The sequence below is a fragment of the Dendrobates tinctorius genome, unplaced genomic scaffold, assembly GCF_039654945.1.
Source record: "Dendrobates tinctorius isolate UK_male_01 unplaced genomic scaffold, ASM3965494v1 ptg000086l, whole genome shotgun sequence".
NCBI classification, from domain to species: domain Eukaryota; kingdom Metazoa; phylum Chordata; class Amphibia; order Anura; family Dendrobatidae; genus Dendrobates; species Dendrobates tinctorius.
The window spans coordinates 16,622,013-16,639,662 of record NW_027361754.1 but is presented as its reverse complement, the minus strand read 5'-3'; the positions used below and the strand labels follow the sequence as shown (position 1 = coordinate 16,639,662).

The following is a 17,650-nucleotide window of genomic DNA, read 5'->3' as shown; positions in this document are numbered from 1 at the left end:
TAGGGTTTAAGTTACAGTGCATGGCAGACAATCCTTGCATGTTGACTGGCGCTCTAAAGAGCACCAAACATGCAGGGCGGGGACCCGAATTCCTGCAGAACAATCCCAGAAATGCTCGGCGCTCGCCGAGCACCGCTAGTACATTAGATCATTACCAATTTTGCTCACTCATCACTACTGATGAGCAAACATATGTGCAAAAAAATAGAAATTGCTGTAGCGCTTCTTTAACGCTTTACCAACATATGACTTCTAGGTAAGTCATATGTTAGCTCTGTCTTTGATGCGGGCTCAAAACTGATGACAGCTAATGACTGTGTTATTCAGCCATCATCTGCTTCTAACAGCAGCAAATGGATCAGTGTTCCACCAGCGGATTTTAACATATCTCTGACAACAACAATCACAGAGTGCAGTAGGGGGGTACATTGTTCAAACTGCCCATTGACTCCTCCACCAAAACTCTGGGTGCAAAAAACAAGCACCCACAACAAAAATTTGAAAAATATTATGGTTTTTTGGAAAATGGCAGCACAAACTAAATTAATTTTTTGACAAGTTTCCAACATTTTTTCACCACTTAAATAAAAAAAATTGGCAAGTTTTGTAATGCCATAATCATACTAATCTGGAGAAAAATATTACTAGGTCCTTTTGCCATATAAAGAAATTTTTTTTTTTTAAAAAAATATGCTTTTTCTGGCATTTCACTTTTTCCATAACATGATATGATAAAATAAATGATGTCATTCAAAAGTACAAAAAAAAACCCAAAAACTAAGCCCTCATACATCATACGGAGAAGCAAAAAAAGTTATGGCTCTTGGAATAAGGAGAGGAAAAAAATTAAAGCTCAAAAATAGAAAATTGCCATATTGGGAAGTGATAAATTTAGATTATGATGATCCTTCAGGAATATTGGAAACACTGTAAGGTTGTCCCACAGATTACATTTCAGTTGTTGGGAGTCGCAGGTAGGGGATGCTTTTTGTTCTGCTGATTGTTGAGGGGCCCATCTGATAATTTGGCAAGGTTAGAGTACCTAGCATCAGAGAACTTTGGAGGATTACTTTCACTTTTCTTGGATTTCAGAAAAGCGGGGTTCACCAATTTTGTTAAAAATTATAGACAAAAGCCATTGTTCATCTAAAACGTCTTTGAGTGTTTAACATAATAAATGTTTCAATTTTCTATCAGTGCATGGAACAATTGAAACTATATTAGACTGTATAGATAGAAGAATATTATTTGAAAACATTATATCGTACAAGAAGAAAGCTAGTAACAAGGAGTTTTGTAATCATTATAATTAGAGGATAGCAAGACCCTGTCCATAGTGTAAAGTTAACAAGGTGACCTTCTTTTCTTGATAGTATTCGTCCCATAGCAGGAGATGTCATAGTGCATGGTTTTCTGTCAACTCAAGAAATCCATGAGATGTATTTTGGCAGCTGGATCTATATACCTAAAATTACAGAAGAGACTTCTTTAAGATGATGTCTTTATAAAATAAAAAAATATGTTTTGGATGGATTCACCAGTCAATTTATGGAAGCAGATGTACGAGGTGGTCTTGTTGTAACGAGACAAACTTTCTAACAAAACGTTCTTGAATATTGGATGTATTGGACTTATCCATTCTGCTTACTAATAAGAGATGCATTTTCTATACTGCAAAAATGGTAAATTTATGCACCCCATGATAGAGAATTTTCGCCCATGATGTCAATAATGCATGGGCAGGATGGAGAAAATAGATGTAATCAATAGATATAATTTATAGTAAGAGTAGTGTCTTAACACGAAGATGAAACCAGTTACTGAAACTTTCCCCCTGCTGTGTATGCATCCTTCAATATTCCGAATTTTTTTCTGCAGGTCATATTAAAGGAGACATCTTGATTGATATCAGTCCTAGTTCCATGGTTCATCATTTGTTTGCAGCCTGTGATTATTTCAAGCACATCATAGTGCTGAAGATGAGAGACAGATGCATCATGGAGCTGAAAAGATGGGTGGATGAACGTACAGGAGCTTTCAATTGGAGCCATGCCACAAAACTTCATGTTGATGTGGATGGAAACAGGTGAAATATTTGACCAAAATTTAAGAAAACCTTCAGATCTTGTTTCTACAATATAAAATCTATGACTGCAGTCTAAGCATAATATCATGTATCTTCTCATCATCTGCTTTGGTTTCCCTTAATAGTCTACTTAAAATGAAAATTTATACCGGAAAGAGTCGTCTTTTATATAGTCAAAACAACTTTCTCAAACTGTATAATAATGGGTACAGTTTAATCAGAATTACCGTATAAATCAGAATGATGATTAAGCAGAAATTTCACTGATTAGAAATAGAGTGGTAAATGCTCATCAATGTCCCAAATACAAAAAAAGCCACTTTTTTGCAGTGGCCCACTGTGGAAAGCGTTTTTAGGTACGCTGCTCAATTCTGTAAGAAAAGTTTTATTAGCTTATAATACCAGAGCCAAAAAAACAAAACATTATTTTGGCCATCATTAGGTGAATGGCAGCCTTTGGCTACTTTTATTGCATATCTACTGAGCTTTTTCCCAAGACATATGTTAAATATCCAAACAAGGCACAAACATAGCTTATACTCTTAAAATCTGGTGCTCAGTGGCATTCCATCAATGGTGTCAGGCCACACAATCACTATGGTTTTGAATGGTACCACCTGTCCTTTTCTTCTAATATCTGCTGATTAAATATGGCATAAGTTAGGAAGACTTATTAAGAGCCATTTCCACATATACCGTTCCTTATTCATATGTGGTAGATGCCAGGATAGTTACAGTAACTCAAACTGATGCAATTTAACTCTGCAAATGCCGTGATAAACAGAGAAGATGGCATCTAAGCAGTTCGCTCCTAAAAGGACTCCCCATTGGACCCCAACAAGTCAAGCACAGGAATCCGATGTTTTATTTCATGGTGGTTTGGAGCTGTATGGGAGGACCTATTTTTTAATCTTTCTTACGGAGTCTCTGGCTTTCTATTTGTGACCCTTCTAGACCATCAACCTTGGTTTAATTCGAGACTCTCTTCCGTCTTGAAATTCAATAGTCTAATAATAATAAATAATAATTTTATTTCTATAGCGACAACATATTCTGCAGCACTTTACAATATAGAGGGGACTTCTACAGACAATAGACATTACAGCATAACAATAATCACATAGATCAAAACAGATACCAAGAGGAATCAAGAGGAATGAGGGCCCTGCTCACAAGCTTACTATCTACAAGGAAAAAGGGGAGACACGAAAGGTGGATGGTAACAATTGGTTTTATTGTTTGGAGCAGCCATAGTGTAAGAATCGGGTGTTTCTATGATGCTGCATGAACCAGTTAACAGTCTAAATATTTAACAGTACAGACACAAAAGGCTATTAAATGCATAAAGCATGTGAGAACATGATGCAAGGAACCTGGTTATGGTAAAAAATTTTGAATGAGCCACACAGGGAAATTTAGGTTAATGCGCTGAGGCAATAGGCCAGTCTGAACAAATGCATTTTTAGGGCATGCTTAAAACTGTAGGGATTGGGGATTAATCATATTAATCTGGGTAGTGCATTCCAAAAAATTAGCGCAGCACGGGAAAAGTCTTGGAGACTGGAGTGGGAGGTTATGATTATTGAGGATGTTAATCTCAGGTCAGCAGAACGGAGAGCAGGGTAGGGTGGTAGGCTGAGACGAGGGAGATGTAGGGTGGTGCTGAGCCATGGAGTGCTTTATGGGTGAGGGTAATAAGTTTATACTGAATTCTAGAGTGGATGTGTAACCAGTGTAAGGACTGGCACAAGGTAGAGACATTGGTATAACTATTGGTGAGGTATATGATCCTAGCTGCAGCATTCAGGACAGATTGGAGAGGGGCGAGTTTGGTAAGAGGGAGACCCATTAGTAGAGAGTTACAATAGTCCAGACGAGAATGAATAAGAGAAACAGTAAGTTTTTGCAGAGTCGAAAGTAAAAGAGGGTCGAATTCTAGAAATGTTTTTGAGGAGCAGATAACAAGAGCGAGCCAGTGATCGGATGTGAGGGGTGAATGAGAGCTCGGAATCAAGTACGACCCGAAGACAGTGGGCATGTTGCTGGGGAGTAATGATGGAACCGCACACAGAAATGGCAATGTTGGGCATAGGTAGGTTAGTAGAGGGAAGAAACTCAACGAGTTCAGTTTTTGACAGGTTCAGTTTACAAAGAGAAGAGGAGGGGGCTTAGAACCGATCCTTGAGGAGCCCCAACAGTAAGGGGAAGATGAGAGGAGGAGGAGGAGCTAGCAAAAGATAAAGTAAAGGAGCTGTCAGAGAAATAGGAGGAGAACTAGGAGAGAATGGTGTCCTTGAAGCCGATGGATTGGAGCATAATGAGGAGGAGCTGATGATCCACAGTGTTGAATACTGCGGGGAGATCCAAGAGAATTAGCATGGAGTAGTGACCATTAGATTTAGCTTTTAGAAGATCATTAGAGACTTTAGTGAGGGCAGTTTCATTAGAGTGTAGAGGGCAGAAACCGGATTGTAGAGAGTCGAGAAGAGAGTTATCTGAGAGATAGCGGATAAGTCGGGTGTAAACCAGGCATTTCCAGGAATTTAGAGATGAAGGGAAGATTAGAGACAGGACTATAGTTAGTGGCACAGTTTTGGTCGAGGGATGGTTTTTTTAAGTAATGGCTGTATAATCGCATGCTTAAATGAGGAAGGAAAGATACTGGAAGAGAGAGAGGTTGAATATTTTTGTTAGGTGAGTGGTGACAGCAGGGGAAAGGACTGGTGGAGATGTGATGGAATGGGGTCACTGGTGCAAGTAGTAGTGCGAGAAGATGCATGGAGCCTGATTACTTCTTCTTCTGTTACTGGTTCAAAATCAGAGAGTGAGCTAGATGCAGTGGGGTAGGGAGGACAGTGCATGGTATGACATGATTGGGAGATAATTTCCTGTCGGATATGGTCAATTTTTTCTTTGAAATAATTGGCCAGATCGTCAGCGTGGAGCTCTGTGGTTGGGGCTGCACTCTTGGGTTGAGTAGGGAATGAAAACTGACAAATAGATGTTTCGGGTTATTGGATAGTGAGGTGATGAGGGTGTTGAAATAGCTTTGTTTTGAGAGGTGAAAGGCATTGTATGTTTTAAGCATAAACTTATAATGGATGAAATCTTCGGGTAGATTGGATTTTCTCCACAGATGTTCAGTGCACATGGAGCACCGCTGTAGGAAGCGTGTTTGCAGTGTGAATCAGGGTTGTCGCCATCTGTGCCTAGTTATTCTATGTATTGGAGGTGCAGTTTCATCCAGGGCACTTTAAAGTGTTTCATTCAGTGCAGAATCAGGACATGAGAGGGAGAAGTTAGGGGCCAATTATGACTGCAAGATATTCATAAGTTTCTGTGTGCTAATGACCTGTATGTTTCTAAAAATGTGGAAAGTGGGGTGACCTGGGTGGGATGGCAGTTCTTGATAGAGAATGATAGAAGGTTGTGGTCAGAGAGCGGGACAGGGGAGTTTGTGAAATCATCCACTGAGCAAAGCCGGGAGAAGACCAAGTCGAAGAAGTTTCCATCTCCATACGTGGGGGAGTTAGTATGCTGCGAGAGGCCAAAAGAGGAGGTAAGAGATAAAAGGTGAGAAGCGGATGGTGAGAGGGGAAGAGCAATGAGAATGATCAAGTCTCCCATGATGAGGGTGGGGATGTCACAGGAGAGATAGTGCTGAAGCCAGGTGGCAAAGTGATCCAGAAACTGATAGGAGGGGCCCGGAAGACGATACATAACTGCCACTCGCAAGAAGAAGGGGATGTAGAGTCTGACAGCATGGACCTCAAAAGAAGGGAAGACAAGTGAGGGTACTTGATGGATAACCTGAAAGGTACATTTGGGTGATAGGAGTAGACCAACACCTCCACCTGCTCTGTTGTCTGATCTTGGGGTATGAAAGAAGTGTATTCTACCATACTGTATGAAAGAGCAGCGGTGGTGTCTGACTGCCGGATCCAGATTTCAGTAAGAGCCAGAAGGTTAAGAGAATCAGAAAGTAAGAAGTCATGGATGAAGGAAAGTTTATTACACACTGAGCGAGAATTCCAAAGGGCACAATTAAAAGAGATAGAAGGCATGCAGGGAATATTAATAAGATTAGAGGGGTTTCTGAGTGTAGCAGTTGAGGGGTTTGATCTACTATGACATGGGGGCCGGGGTTGGGAGAGATTTCTCCTGCGATTAGGAGAAGGAGAATAGAAAGAGTGAGCAGATGGTTAAGTGATTTGTGAGAGAGTCTCATGTGTTGGATGGTGCAAATGAATGTTTAGCAATGTGAAAAGAGCGTGAGTGCTATACATAGGAGAGGAAAGGACAAAGTGGCCGATAAGGATGGAGTGTAAAGAGGTAATGCAAGGGCAGTGGATGTGAGTGATTGAAGCAGCCAGGATATAAATTATACAAATACATATGGTGTATATTTGTTGTAATCCAAATATACAGGTTTATTAATTTGTCTTACCTGTCTCCTGCCCTGTCTAACTATCATGTTAAAACTGCCAGTACTTTGATCAAATGTGCTTCGATTAAATGTACATAAATGCCCCCCTGCATAAATGCTTTCCCCAGGCTACATCTGAATATATACAGTAGGAGGCCAGTTCTAAGATCTCTTACTTTTTTTTCTCTCGTTAGCAATCAATCACACTAAGTTGAGACAGCAGGACACAATAAATGTAGTGAGCAGATCATCAAGTGTCCAGGCCTACATGGATCATAAACCACTTTGAAAAGTTACTTGACCTCATAGCATAAGGGGATAAGCAGAGTAAGTTGAAATAACTATATACCATTATATATGCTGCTAATATGAATAACATAGGTAGGGCACATGCAGGATTCGGTGCAGTAGCTTGAAATAGTTAAATACCATTATATATGCTGTGAATAACATAGGTAGGACACATGCAGGATTCAGTGCAGTAGCTTGAAATAGTCCAGCTCTAACCACTGAGCTCTAACATCATAAATTCAATATGGTATAATTATGGACAGTGGTATAATTACATTCATCATTTTCCCCATTTCTTTCAGTGATCAGTTACAGATTAAAGAAGAAAAAGTGAGATCAGCCCTTCAACATGTCGTGAAATGTGACCTCGAGAAAGAAAATATCATGGATCCAATTGTCTTACCACCAGCGGATTGTATCATCTGTGCTTGGCTGCTAGATGCCATCTGTAAAGATCAAGATGATTACATGAGATATCTCAAGAAGGTCTCAAAGTTGCTGAAACCTGGAGGACACATTATATTAATTGGGTCTTTGGATGTAACATATGTAACAGTTGGGAAACACAAGTTCCATTCCTTCAATTACGATGAAGATTTTGCTCGGAAATCTGTAGTTAGAGAAGGTTTTATCATTGAACGTTGTGAGGTTAAGAAGAGAACGGTTGTGAGTGACCTTACTGACTATAAAGCCATCATATTTATTGCAGCACACAAAGAGAAGTAGATCAAAAATGACTCAAGTTGAGTCTCTATGTCACAAAACATATGTAAAGCTTAAATCCCGCTAATTTCTTTAGGTAACTGTTAAATTGCACATTTGGTGCACCATGCTGGCTAACTGCTTGTCAGCTGCTTTTTAACAGCTGCTATGTTTCCTATTACACTTACAGTATATGACACCAGTCTAATAAAATGAAGCATGTAATATTTTACCATTCTTTGTCGCATTTGTGTCCTTTACTTAAGTCTAATTTTTTGTTGCTTACTTGCACTAAAGTTCTACTAAAATTGATGTATGAGCAATAATCATATTGAGTTTGATGTGACATCTGCTAATGGCTACATACAAGCAGTAACTGAAATCAGAATAAATCATACTGGATTTTTCACAGATATCTGCTTTTGATGGCCTTAAAGTTTGGGCCAATCAATTAAAACAGACGGTCTAAAAAAAGGGTGGGAAAAGTGAAGCCTGCAGATCCCATATGGCACCATGTAGCTGTCCTGTATCCCCTCGGCATGCTGAGCACACAAATACTGGTAAATATAATGGTGGAGTCGGAAACTGTCGGCATATGGAGCTGTGAGGTCTATTATACTGTGACTAGCTGTAGAATTTCGACATACTATGTGTGTGTGGGGTGATTGTGGGTCTATTGTTCTGTATGAGGAGCTTTCGAACCCATTATAATAAATTTGTGGGGAGCTGTGGGGTCCGTCAAATTGTGATAAGCTGTGGGTCAATCACTCCGTGTTTGTGGTAAGCTGTGGAGTCCATCAAACAGTGTAGGGAGCTGTGGGACCATTTTGCTGTTTGTGGGGAGCTGTTGGTTCCATCTTGATGTGTGGGAGGAGACTGTAGGTGCTGTATTCTACTAAGTGGGGAGCTTAGGGGTCTATCATACTATATAAGGTGCTGTGGAGTCTATAATACTGTGCGGAGGACTGTGGAGTCCACCATACTGCTTATGTAGCTAAGGGATCCATTATGATGTTTGTCAGGAGCTGTGGTTCCATCATACCGTATAGCGAGATGTCTGGTTCATTTTTCTGTTTGTGAGGGACAGTAAGGTCCATCATACTTTAGGGACCATCATAATGTGTGGAGAACTGTGGGGTCCACCATACTGTATGAGGGACTTGGGGGTCCATCATATTGCATTGTTAGCTGCGGGGTCCATTTTAATGTTTGTGGAGGGCTGTGTGGTTTATCATATGGTGTCGGGAGTTGTGGGGTCCATTATGCTATTTATGGATGGTTGTAGAGTCCATCATACTGTGTGGGGGGACTGTGGGGTCCATCATACCATCTTTTTCTTAGTTACTGATTTCTCTAATTACAAGCAAATTAAAACCTTTTAAATCTGCAGCATGTTTTTAAATGGAATATCTTATGACATCAAAGGGTTCATGTTTTTTGGTTATGGGCTTATGGCATTTTTTTCTAAATTATAAATATGTTTGGCCATATGTACTTTAAGTTTATGGTCAATGCACCCTACATACAGTACATAAGATCACATAATGTGCAACTGACCACATATACAACATGGTGGCTATTGCAATACATGAAGCTGGCGTTTCAAAGCATTCTTTTTTTAACCAGTTGTAGAAACTGTCAGTCTTACATATCTAAGCACACATATTGGCTGCGGACTCACATCTCCTGCCTGTTAATTACAGTGGGGAAAAAACTATTTAGTCAGCCACCAATTGTGCAAGTTCTCCCACTTAAAAAGATGAGAGAGGCATGTAATTGACATCACAGGTAGACCACAACTGAGAGAGTCAAAATTGAGAAAATAAATCCAGAAAATTACCTTGTCTGATTTTACAAGATTTATTTTTCAAATTATGGTAAAAAATAAGTATTTGGTCTCCTAAAAACATGCAAGATTTCTTGCTCTCACAGACCTGTAACAACTTCTTTAAGAGGCTCCTCTGTCCTCTACTCATCACCTGTAGTAATGGCACCTGTTTGAACTTGTTATCAGTATAAAAGACACCTGTCCACAACCTCAGTCACACTCCAAACTCCACTATTGTGAAGTCCAAAGAGCTGTCAAAGGACACCATAAACAGGATTGTAGCCCTGCACCAGGCTGGGAAGACTGAATCTATAATAGGCAAGTAGCTTGGTGTGATGAAATCAACTGTGGGAGCAATAATAAGAAAATGGAAGACATACAAGACCACTGATGATCTCCCTCGACCTGGGACTCCATTCAAGATCTCACCCCGTGGGGTTAAAATGATCACAAGAATGGTGAGTAAAAATCACAGAACCACATGGGGGGACCTAGTGAATGACCTGCATAGAGCTGGGACCACCATTACAAAGGCTACCATCAGTAACACACTACGCCACCAGGGACTCAGATCCTGTAGTGCCAGACGTGTCCCCTTGCTTAAGCCAGTACATGTCCGGGGGTGTCTGAAGTTTGCTAGAGAGCATTTGGATTATCCAGAAGAGTATTGGGAGAATGTCATATGGTCTGATGAAACCAAAGTAGAACTGTTTGGTAGAAACAAAACTCATCATGTTTGGAGGAGACAGAATGTTGAGTTGCATCCAAAGAACACTATACCTACTGTGAAGCATGGGGGTGGCAACATCATGCTTTGGTGCTGTTTCTCTGCAAAGAGACCAGGATGATGGATCCATGTACATGAAAGTATGAATGGGTCCATGTATCGTGAGATTTTGAGTGCAAAACTCCTTTCATCAGCAAGTACATTGAAGATGAAACGTGGATGGGTATTTCAGAATGATAATAATCCCAAGCACACCACCAGGTCAACGAAGGAGTGGCTTTTTAAGAAGCATATGAAGATCCTGGAGTGACCTAGCGAGTCTCCAGATCTCAACCCCACTGAAAACCTTTAGAGGGAGTTGAAAGTCCGTGTTGCCAAGCAACAGGCCCAAAACATCACTGCTCTACAGAAGAGGTGATCTGCATGGAGGAATGGGCCAACATACCACCAACAGTGTGTGCCAAGATTACTGTATGAAGACTTACAGAAAACGTTTGACCTCTGTCATTGCCAACAAAGGATATATAACAAAATATTGAGATGAACTTTTGTTAATGGCCAAATACTTATTTTCCACCATAATTTGCAAAATAAATCTTGCTAAATCAGACAAGGTGATTTTCCGGATTTGTTTTCTCATTTTGTCTCTCATAGTTGTGGTCTACCTATGATGTCAATTACATGCCTCTCTCATCTTTTTAAATAGGAGAACTTGCACAATTGGTGGCTGACTAATACTTTTTTTTTCCCACTGTATGTCCTATATTTTGCAGCTGCTGTTGTCATTACCGTAGCTTACACCACTGCCTCTAAAAAGCAACACATTTTTACCTGTCCACCATGTCCCATAATGTACTACTGCCTTTATCACTCTACACAACCAACAATCTCCTGCCTATTCATTAGATTACTATAAATTTGAGCTGTGTGTGGAAGATTACTATCTCTTAATAGGGTTTCCTCGGATGGACTTTGAGCAACTCCATTTGGCAGGTCCAAGAGGAACACTGGCCTTCATCTTTTATCCTCTATAAAGGCTTCTGGATTTACACAGAGGTCCAAAATCAGCAATGAAGGAAAAACAACAGAATCACCAGCCACCAGAGCAGAAACAAAGTAAGCTGATGACTGGAAACTTCGAGCAAATTGCTACACAGCTACACTTCTCCTGTTTGTCCATCATGTTCCAAACTATACTGCAGCTGCTATATACCCAACCTACACAAAGTAATAATAACAAGATATAACTAACCAAAATAGATTTGAGCAAATCACAAAAAAATTGATTTGTTCAATTCAGAGGAAAAATTTGATTTGCATCAAATAAATTTGAATTGAATCGACTGAAGAGCGGTGGAAAAAAATTCTTATACTTACCACTCCTTAGCCCTACCAATATCTATTTTGCTGACGCCAGTCCCCTGATAAAAAAAGACTTGTGCAGAAGATACAATTGTATTCTTTTCCTTTGGATAAGGCCAAATGATTGATTCAAATGACTCCCCTCTATATTCTGTCTTTTGTTTTCTATCTTCTATCCTCCTTTCCAGCCTGGTCTTCTATTCAGTATTATCCATGCCAAAATGTTAGGGTCATGTGTCATTCTGTATGCAGTCACGTGAGGGAGGGTCCATATTACTAACGTTCTTCGTGCCTCACGCGATGTTGTTGAGACTTCCAGGTGGCTGGAAGGGACATTGAAGAAATATAAAAAAAATACCAGCATACTGTGAAATTAAATCAAGCATAGAGTTGTGAGGATTTTCTTAGACCTCCATCTGATCCCAAAGATTAGATCTGCCATAACTGACAGTGGGTAATTGCTCTTTATTTCAATACTGTGCTGCCACTACTACAACTGTGACCACTATAAAGACATCTTTTGCCTGTCCATAATGTTCCAAACTGTACGGCGTTGCTGCTCCCACCACCGTTACACAGCTGGAAAATGTTCTTCTCCAATATGTTCTGTAGTTTCCACTATTGCCACTACTGCTAAAGAGTTGGACATCTCGTGTATATCAGATTCCATATTGTCTTGTTGCTGCTTAGGCCTGTTTCACACCCATTTGTCACCATCAGTCAAGATCCGTCGATTTGCAAAAAAACGATCCGCCTTTTTGCTTGGTGGATCCGTTTTTTTTCCCATTAAGTTGAATTACCAGCGGACCTTGATGGATGGCCATCCGTTGGATCCGTTTTTTTGCGGATCCACCAAAATTTTGGCGTCCGCCGACATGCCTGGACGAACCATGCAACGTTTTTTCAGGTGGGCGGATCCGCATTTTACATTGCGCATGCCCGGAGGACTTGCCTCGGCCGCAAATTTAACCCTAAACTCTGTTTTGGCGGCTGAAAATTCTCTCTCTCTCTCCTCCCCAGATGGCGGTTCCTTTAAATTTTTTCCTTCAATGGATCCGTCAAAAAAACGGTCCGGTGGCACACGATGTCCGTACACAAGCGGATCCGTTATCCGCCATTTTGGTGGATTTCAACTGACAAAAAAAACTGATGTGTGAAACAGGCCTTAGAAGGAACCCTTCTCTGTACAAAGTAAATATAACAACAAGCCTGAACCTGCTCCCAAATAATCTGATAATTTTTTGGGATGGCTAAAAGAAGCCATTTCAGGGTGGCATCCAATTTGATTTCTTTCACAATTAGTGGTAAGAATTATGACATTGACAGTGGTGAATCGGCACTTTCTGAATTCGGTGAAGATAAATCTCCTTAAACTTTATTGGCAACTGACTTAGTCAAGGTTCAGTTATCTGTAGATTATATTATATATCTAAAGCCGAATACAGGATGTGAAATGTGTCAGACAGGTTAAGTGCCAAGGAGGAAACCTTCCTCTCCCTTCTGGGGGACAATTTCTTGCAGATTGTCCATATCTAAGGGTGGTTTCACATTAGCGCTTTTTAAGCGCACGCACGGGCGGGGGTAGCTCCGCCCCCGAGCCGGCTCTCTGCCCGGCGTGCCCGCCCCTTGCTTGTAGCGCCGCCTCCTAGCGCACAGCGGCGCCTGCGATCGGCGCACCCTATCTTTAGCATAGGGTGCGCAGATCGTGCGCAGGCCGTGCGCTAGTTGCGCTTTGACCTGCGCTGCGCACTTTTGACAGTGCGCCGTGCGCGCCAAAATCCGAAAAGTTTTATTTTGGCGCGCACGGCGCACCGTCAAAAGTGCGCAGCGCAGGTCAAAGCGCAACTAGCGCACGGCCTGCGCACGATCTGCGCACCCTATGCTAAAGATAGGGTGCGCCGATCGCAGGCGCCGCTGTGCGCTAGGAGGCGGCGCTACAAGCAAGGGGCGGGCACGCCGGGCAGAGAGCCGGCTCGGGGGCGGAGCTACCCCCGGCCGTGCGTGCGCTTAAAAAGCGCTAATGTGAAACCACCCTTAGTTGTTCAGACAGGTCTATATTATATTAATATAATATTATAATAATAATAATATAATAATAATATAATATAATATTATCCTATATCCTATAATATTATAATATTATATATAATATAATATAATATTATATTATATATATATCTATATCAGTCAAATTGGTCAATAATATTCACAAGTTGTGCTGGGTAAAGCCAGCCTGGTAGTGGCACCTACTCTGTCCTTGTCTCTGGCTATGGCTCCTGGACAGACCTACTAGCTATATTTTCACTAAAGGACTGAATCATCTCAGACAAAATTATGTCTGGCTGCAATAATGTAGTAATGCATCTGGTAAGAAAAAAATGGATCCATTATAAATATAAGAAAAAACAGATGGTTAATTAAAGGATATGTTTTCCATAGATTTTAATGTTAAAAAAAACAGATCCAGCAGAGATGTTATTTAAAAACAGAGAAAAAATTTATGTCTGCACAACTTTTTTGCTAACTGATTGCTGCTGGATCCATTCTAACTTGATCACTATTGGACATGTAAACTTAACTTTAGAGGGACCAAACAAATGTTCTTGTGATTCTGTGATTGATATTAGAGATGAGTGAATATTTCAATGTTTGGTTCGGATTATGATCAACAATTTTGCAATATTCACCAATTTATTCAATGAATATTCTTCGAACATAGCCGAATGCCTTTGGAGTCAATGGGAGGGAAAAACTAACGCATACACAACACCTTCAAATGGGCTCAAAAGCTGCCAAAACACATCAAATGATGGACAGAAAACAGGAAAGTGGCCTCAATTCACAAACAGTGCAAATGTTAGACTGGCACGGCAGTAATCAGCCATGCATGAGGTATCAGGGTCTGGACCATCATTTACAGCTTTGAATTGAGCTTCAAATTAAGACATGGTGGCTGAGAGATCAGTGTAGGCTTCCTTGTTGTGAGTTCATTTTCCCCTTCACTACTGAGGCCCGATGAACTCCCTCTTCTGGTAAAGAAAGATAGTGAGCCTGATTATCAAACACCTGAGCCTAATGATGATGACTGGCTGAGTGGAGTTACTGACTGGATATAAGGCTGCCAACGCCCTTCTGCCCTGCGGGTGACTTCTCTGTGGGATCCTTGGAGACCAGTATGAATTCCTGCTTTTCTAAAGCTAAGTTTTCTGCTCGGCTTTTTGCATTTGTGCTTTGACTTTGTTTTGCTTTGTTTTTCTGGATTTCTGCCATTCCCTGCTGGGGTGAGCTGAATTCCTTTAGCTCTGTCTTCTGAAAATACCTGAGTGCTGATATAGTTTTTGAAGCCTAGCTGCTTCAGGGTCTTTTTCCATATCAGCTTGTTGGCTTATGGCTTTGATAGGGTTTTGGCAGATAGCAGACAGCAACCTTCCTTTCCTGTTCTGTTTAGTTAGCTTGGGCCCCATCATTTGCTCAGCCTATCTTTCTATCTGTGTGAGTGTTTTTTCATCTTGCTTCACCGTCATTATATGTTGGGGGCTGCCTTTTACTTTGGGGTCTGCTCTGGGGCAGTTTAGATTTCCTTTTCTGTCTTTAGGCTATTTAGCTCTCCGGCTGTGATCGAGGGGTCTAGGGCACCGTAGGAACCCCCCACGGCTACTGCTAGTTGTGTTGATAGGTTCAGGGGTCTGCAATCTGATAGTTGCCAACTTCTCTGGTTTTCTGGACGTAGCTTCTATTTTTGTGTCTGCCTCCTACGGTGACTCGTTCATAACAGAATCACCCGCCATACCGCAGATCCTAGGGTACTCAATAGCAGGAAAGAATTTTTGAATTTCAAAAATAATTGTAAACTATTTTTTGCCTTGAAGCCTAACTCGTCAGGGAGCTCCGCTCAGCAGGTTAAAATTGTCATCTCTTTGCTGCGTGGCGATCCCCAGGATTGGGCGTTTTCTTTGAAACCAGATGATCCTATTCTGACTAATGTGAACGCATTTTTTCAAGCCTTGGGGTTGTTGTATGACGAACCTAATGCCATTGATCAGGCTGAAAAGACCCTGCTGGCATTGAACCAGGGTCGAGATTCTGCAGAATTGTACTGTCAAAAATTCCGAAAGTGGGCGGTACTTACTACCTGGAATGATAATGCCTTGGCTGCTATCTTTCGGAAGGGGTTGTCAGAGGCCATAAAAGATACTATGGTGGGATTTCCTGTTACCTCTGGTCTTGACGATTCTATGTCATTAGCCAATCAGGTTGATCGGCTTTTGCGCGAACGCAAAACTGCACGAGAAGTGTTGCCACCTGTTGAACAAATGTCTGAACCTATGCAATGTGATAGAGTTTTGTCCAGAGAGCAGCGTCAGGAGTTCAGAAGGCGTAATAAGTTGTGTTTTTTCTGTGGAGATGCCTCGCATATTATTTCTGTCTGTCCTAAACGAGAGAAACGCTTTGCACACACGTTTTCTGTTGGTGGTGTTCAACCTAAGCTTCTTCTGGCTATTACTCTGATCTGTTCCTTGTCCACATTTTCCGCCAAGGCTTTTGTGGATTCAGGAGCAGCCCTAAACCTAATGGACTTGGATTTTGCTAAACGTTGTGGATTTCCGATGACACCTCTGCAGACGCCTATCCCTTTGAGGGGGATTGATGCTACTCCTTTGGCTAAAAATAAACCTCAGTTTTGGACCCAGGTGGTAATGCGGGTCGCCCCAGATCATCAAGAAAATTGCAGACTTTTGGTGTTGCATAATCTGCATGATACTATTGTTCTGGGGTTTCCCTGGTTACAAATTCATAATCCAGTTTTGGATTGGAAATCTGTGTCTGTGGTGAGTTGGGGTTGTCGGTGTGCCTTTAGTGAGGCTCCGGTGTTTTCCACCTCTCCTCAGTCGCATGATGTTCCTGATTATTTGGCGGACTTTTATGATGTATTTAGTGAGAATGAGTCTGCGTCTCTGCCTCCTCATAGGAGTTATGACTGTGCAATTGAACTGAGCCCGGGGTGTAAATTTCCCAAGGGTCGGCTCTTCAATTTATCTGTACCCGAGCACGAGGCTATGCGATCCTATATTAAGGAGGCGTTGGAGAAGGGTCATATTAGACCATCCTCGTCACCCTTAGGTGCCGGTTTTTTTGTAGCCAAAAAGGATGGATCATTAAGACCTTGTATTGATTATCGTGCCCTCAACAAAATTACTGTTAAATATCAGTATCCGTTACCCCTGATTTCTGATCTATTCTCCAGAGTTAAAGGTGCTTGCTGGTTTACCAAGCTTGACCTCAGGGGGGCGTATAATCTTATTCGCATTAAGCATCGGGATGAATGGAAGACGGCGTTTAATACTCCGGAGGGACATTTTGGGTACCTGGTGATGCCTTTTGGGCTCACTAATGCCCCTTCTGTCTTCCAGTGCTTCATGAACGATATTTTCCGAGATTTTGTCGATAAATTTTTGATTATCTATCTGGATGATATTTTGATCTTCTCCAAGGATTGGGATTCTCATGTGGAACATATTCGGACTGTGTTCTGGATCTTGAGGGAGAATTCCCTGTATGTCAAAGGATCTAAATGCCTTTTTGGAGTACAGAGGATTTCTTTTTTGGGATTTATTTTGTCTCCATCAACTATTGAAATGGACCCGGCCAAGGTACAGGCCATTTATGATTGGGTTCATCCCACTTCTTTGAAGGCCCTCCAGAAGTTTTTGGGTTTTGCTCATTTTTATCGGAAATTTATAGCAAAATTTTCTAGTATTGCCAAGCCTTTGACTGATTTGACTAAGAAGGGTGCTGATGTGTAAAATTGGTCTCCGGAGGCTGTTTCTTCCTTTCAGGAGCTGAAGCGAAGATTCACCTCCGCCCCGGTTTTGCGGCAACCTGATGTCTCACTTCCATTCCAGGTAGAGGTGGATGCTTCTGAGATTGGTGCAGGAGCTGTTTTGTCCCAAAAGGATCCTGTAACATCTAAAATGAATCCCTGTGCTTTCTTTTCCCGAAAGTTCTCTCCATCTGAACGTAACTATGATGTGGGGAATCGGGAACTGTTGGCCATGAAATGGGCATTTGAGGAGTGGAGACATTGGTTGGAGGGAGCTAAGCATCAAGTCGTGGTCCTCACTGACCACAAGACTTTGATTTACCTAGAGTCGGCTAAGCGCTTGAACCCTAGACAGGCTAGATGGGCCTTGTTTTTTACACGTTTTGATTTTGTGGTTTCTTTTCTTC

General features: G+C 41.4%; 1 protein-coding gene across 1 annotated transcript in view; it reads left to right on the top strand.

Moving 5' to 3' along the window:
• Positions 1-7,737, top strand: part of LOC141097719 (nicotinamide N-methyltransferase-like) — a 61,630-nt gene extending 53,893 nt beyond the window's left edge. Inside the window, exons 2-3 of the mRNA XM_073585093.1 lie at positions 1,879-2,086; positions 7,106-7,737. Coding sequence (XP_073441194.1) covers positions 1,879-2,086; positions 7,106-7,529 — 632 coding nt within the window. The 3' untranslated portion in view covers positions 7,530-7,737. The remainder of the gene's footprint in view (positions 1-1,878; positions 2,087-7,105) is intronic.
• Positions 7,738-17,650: the final 9,913 nt, after the last annotated feature.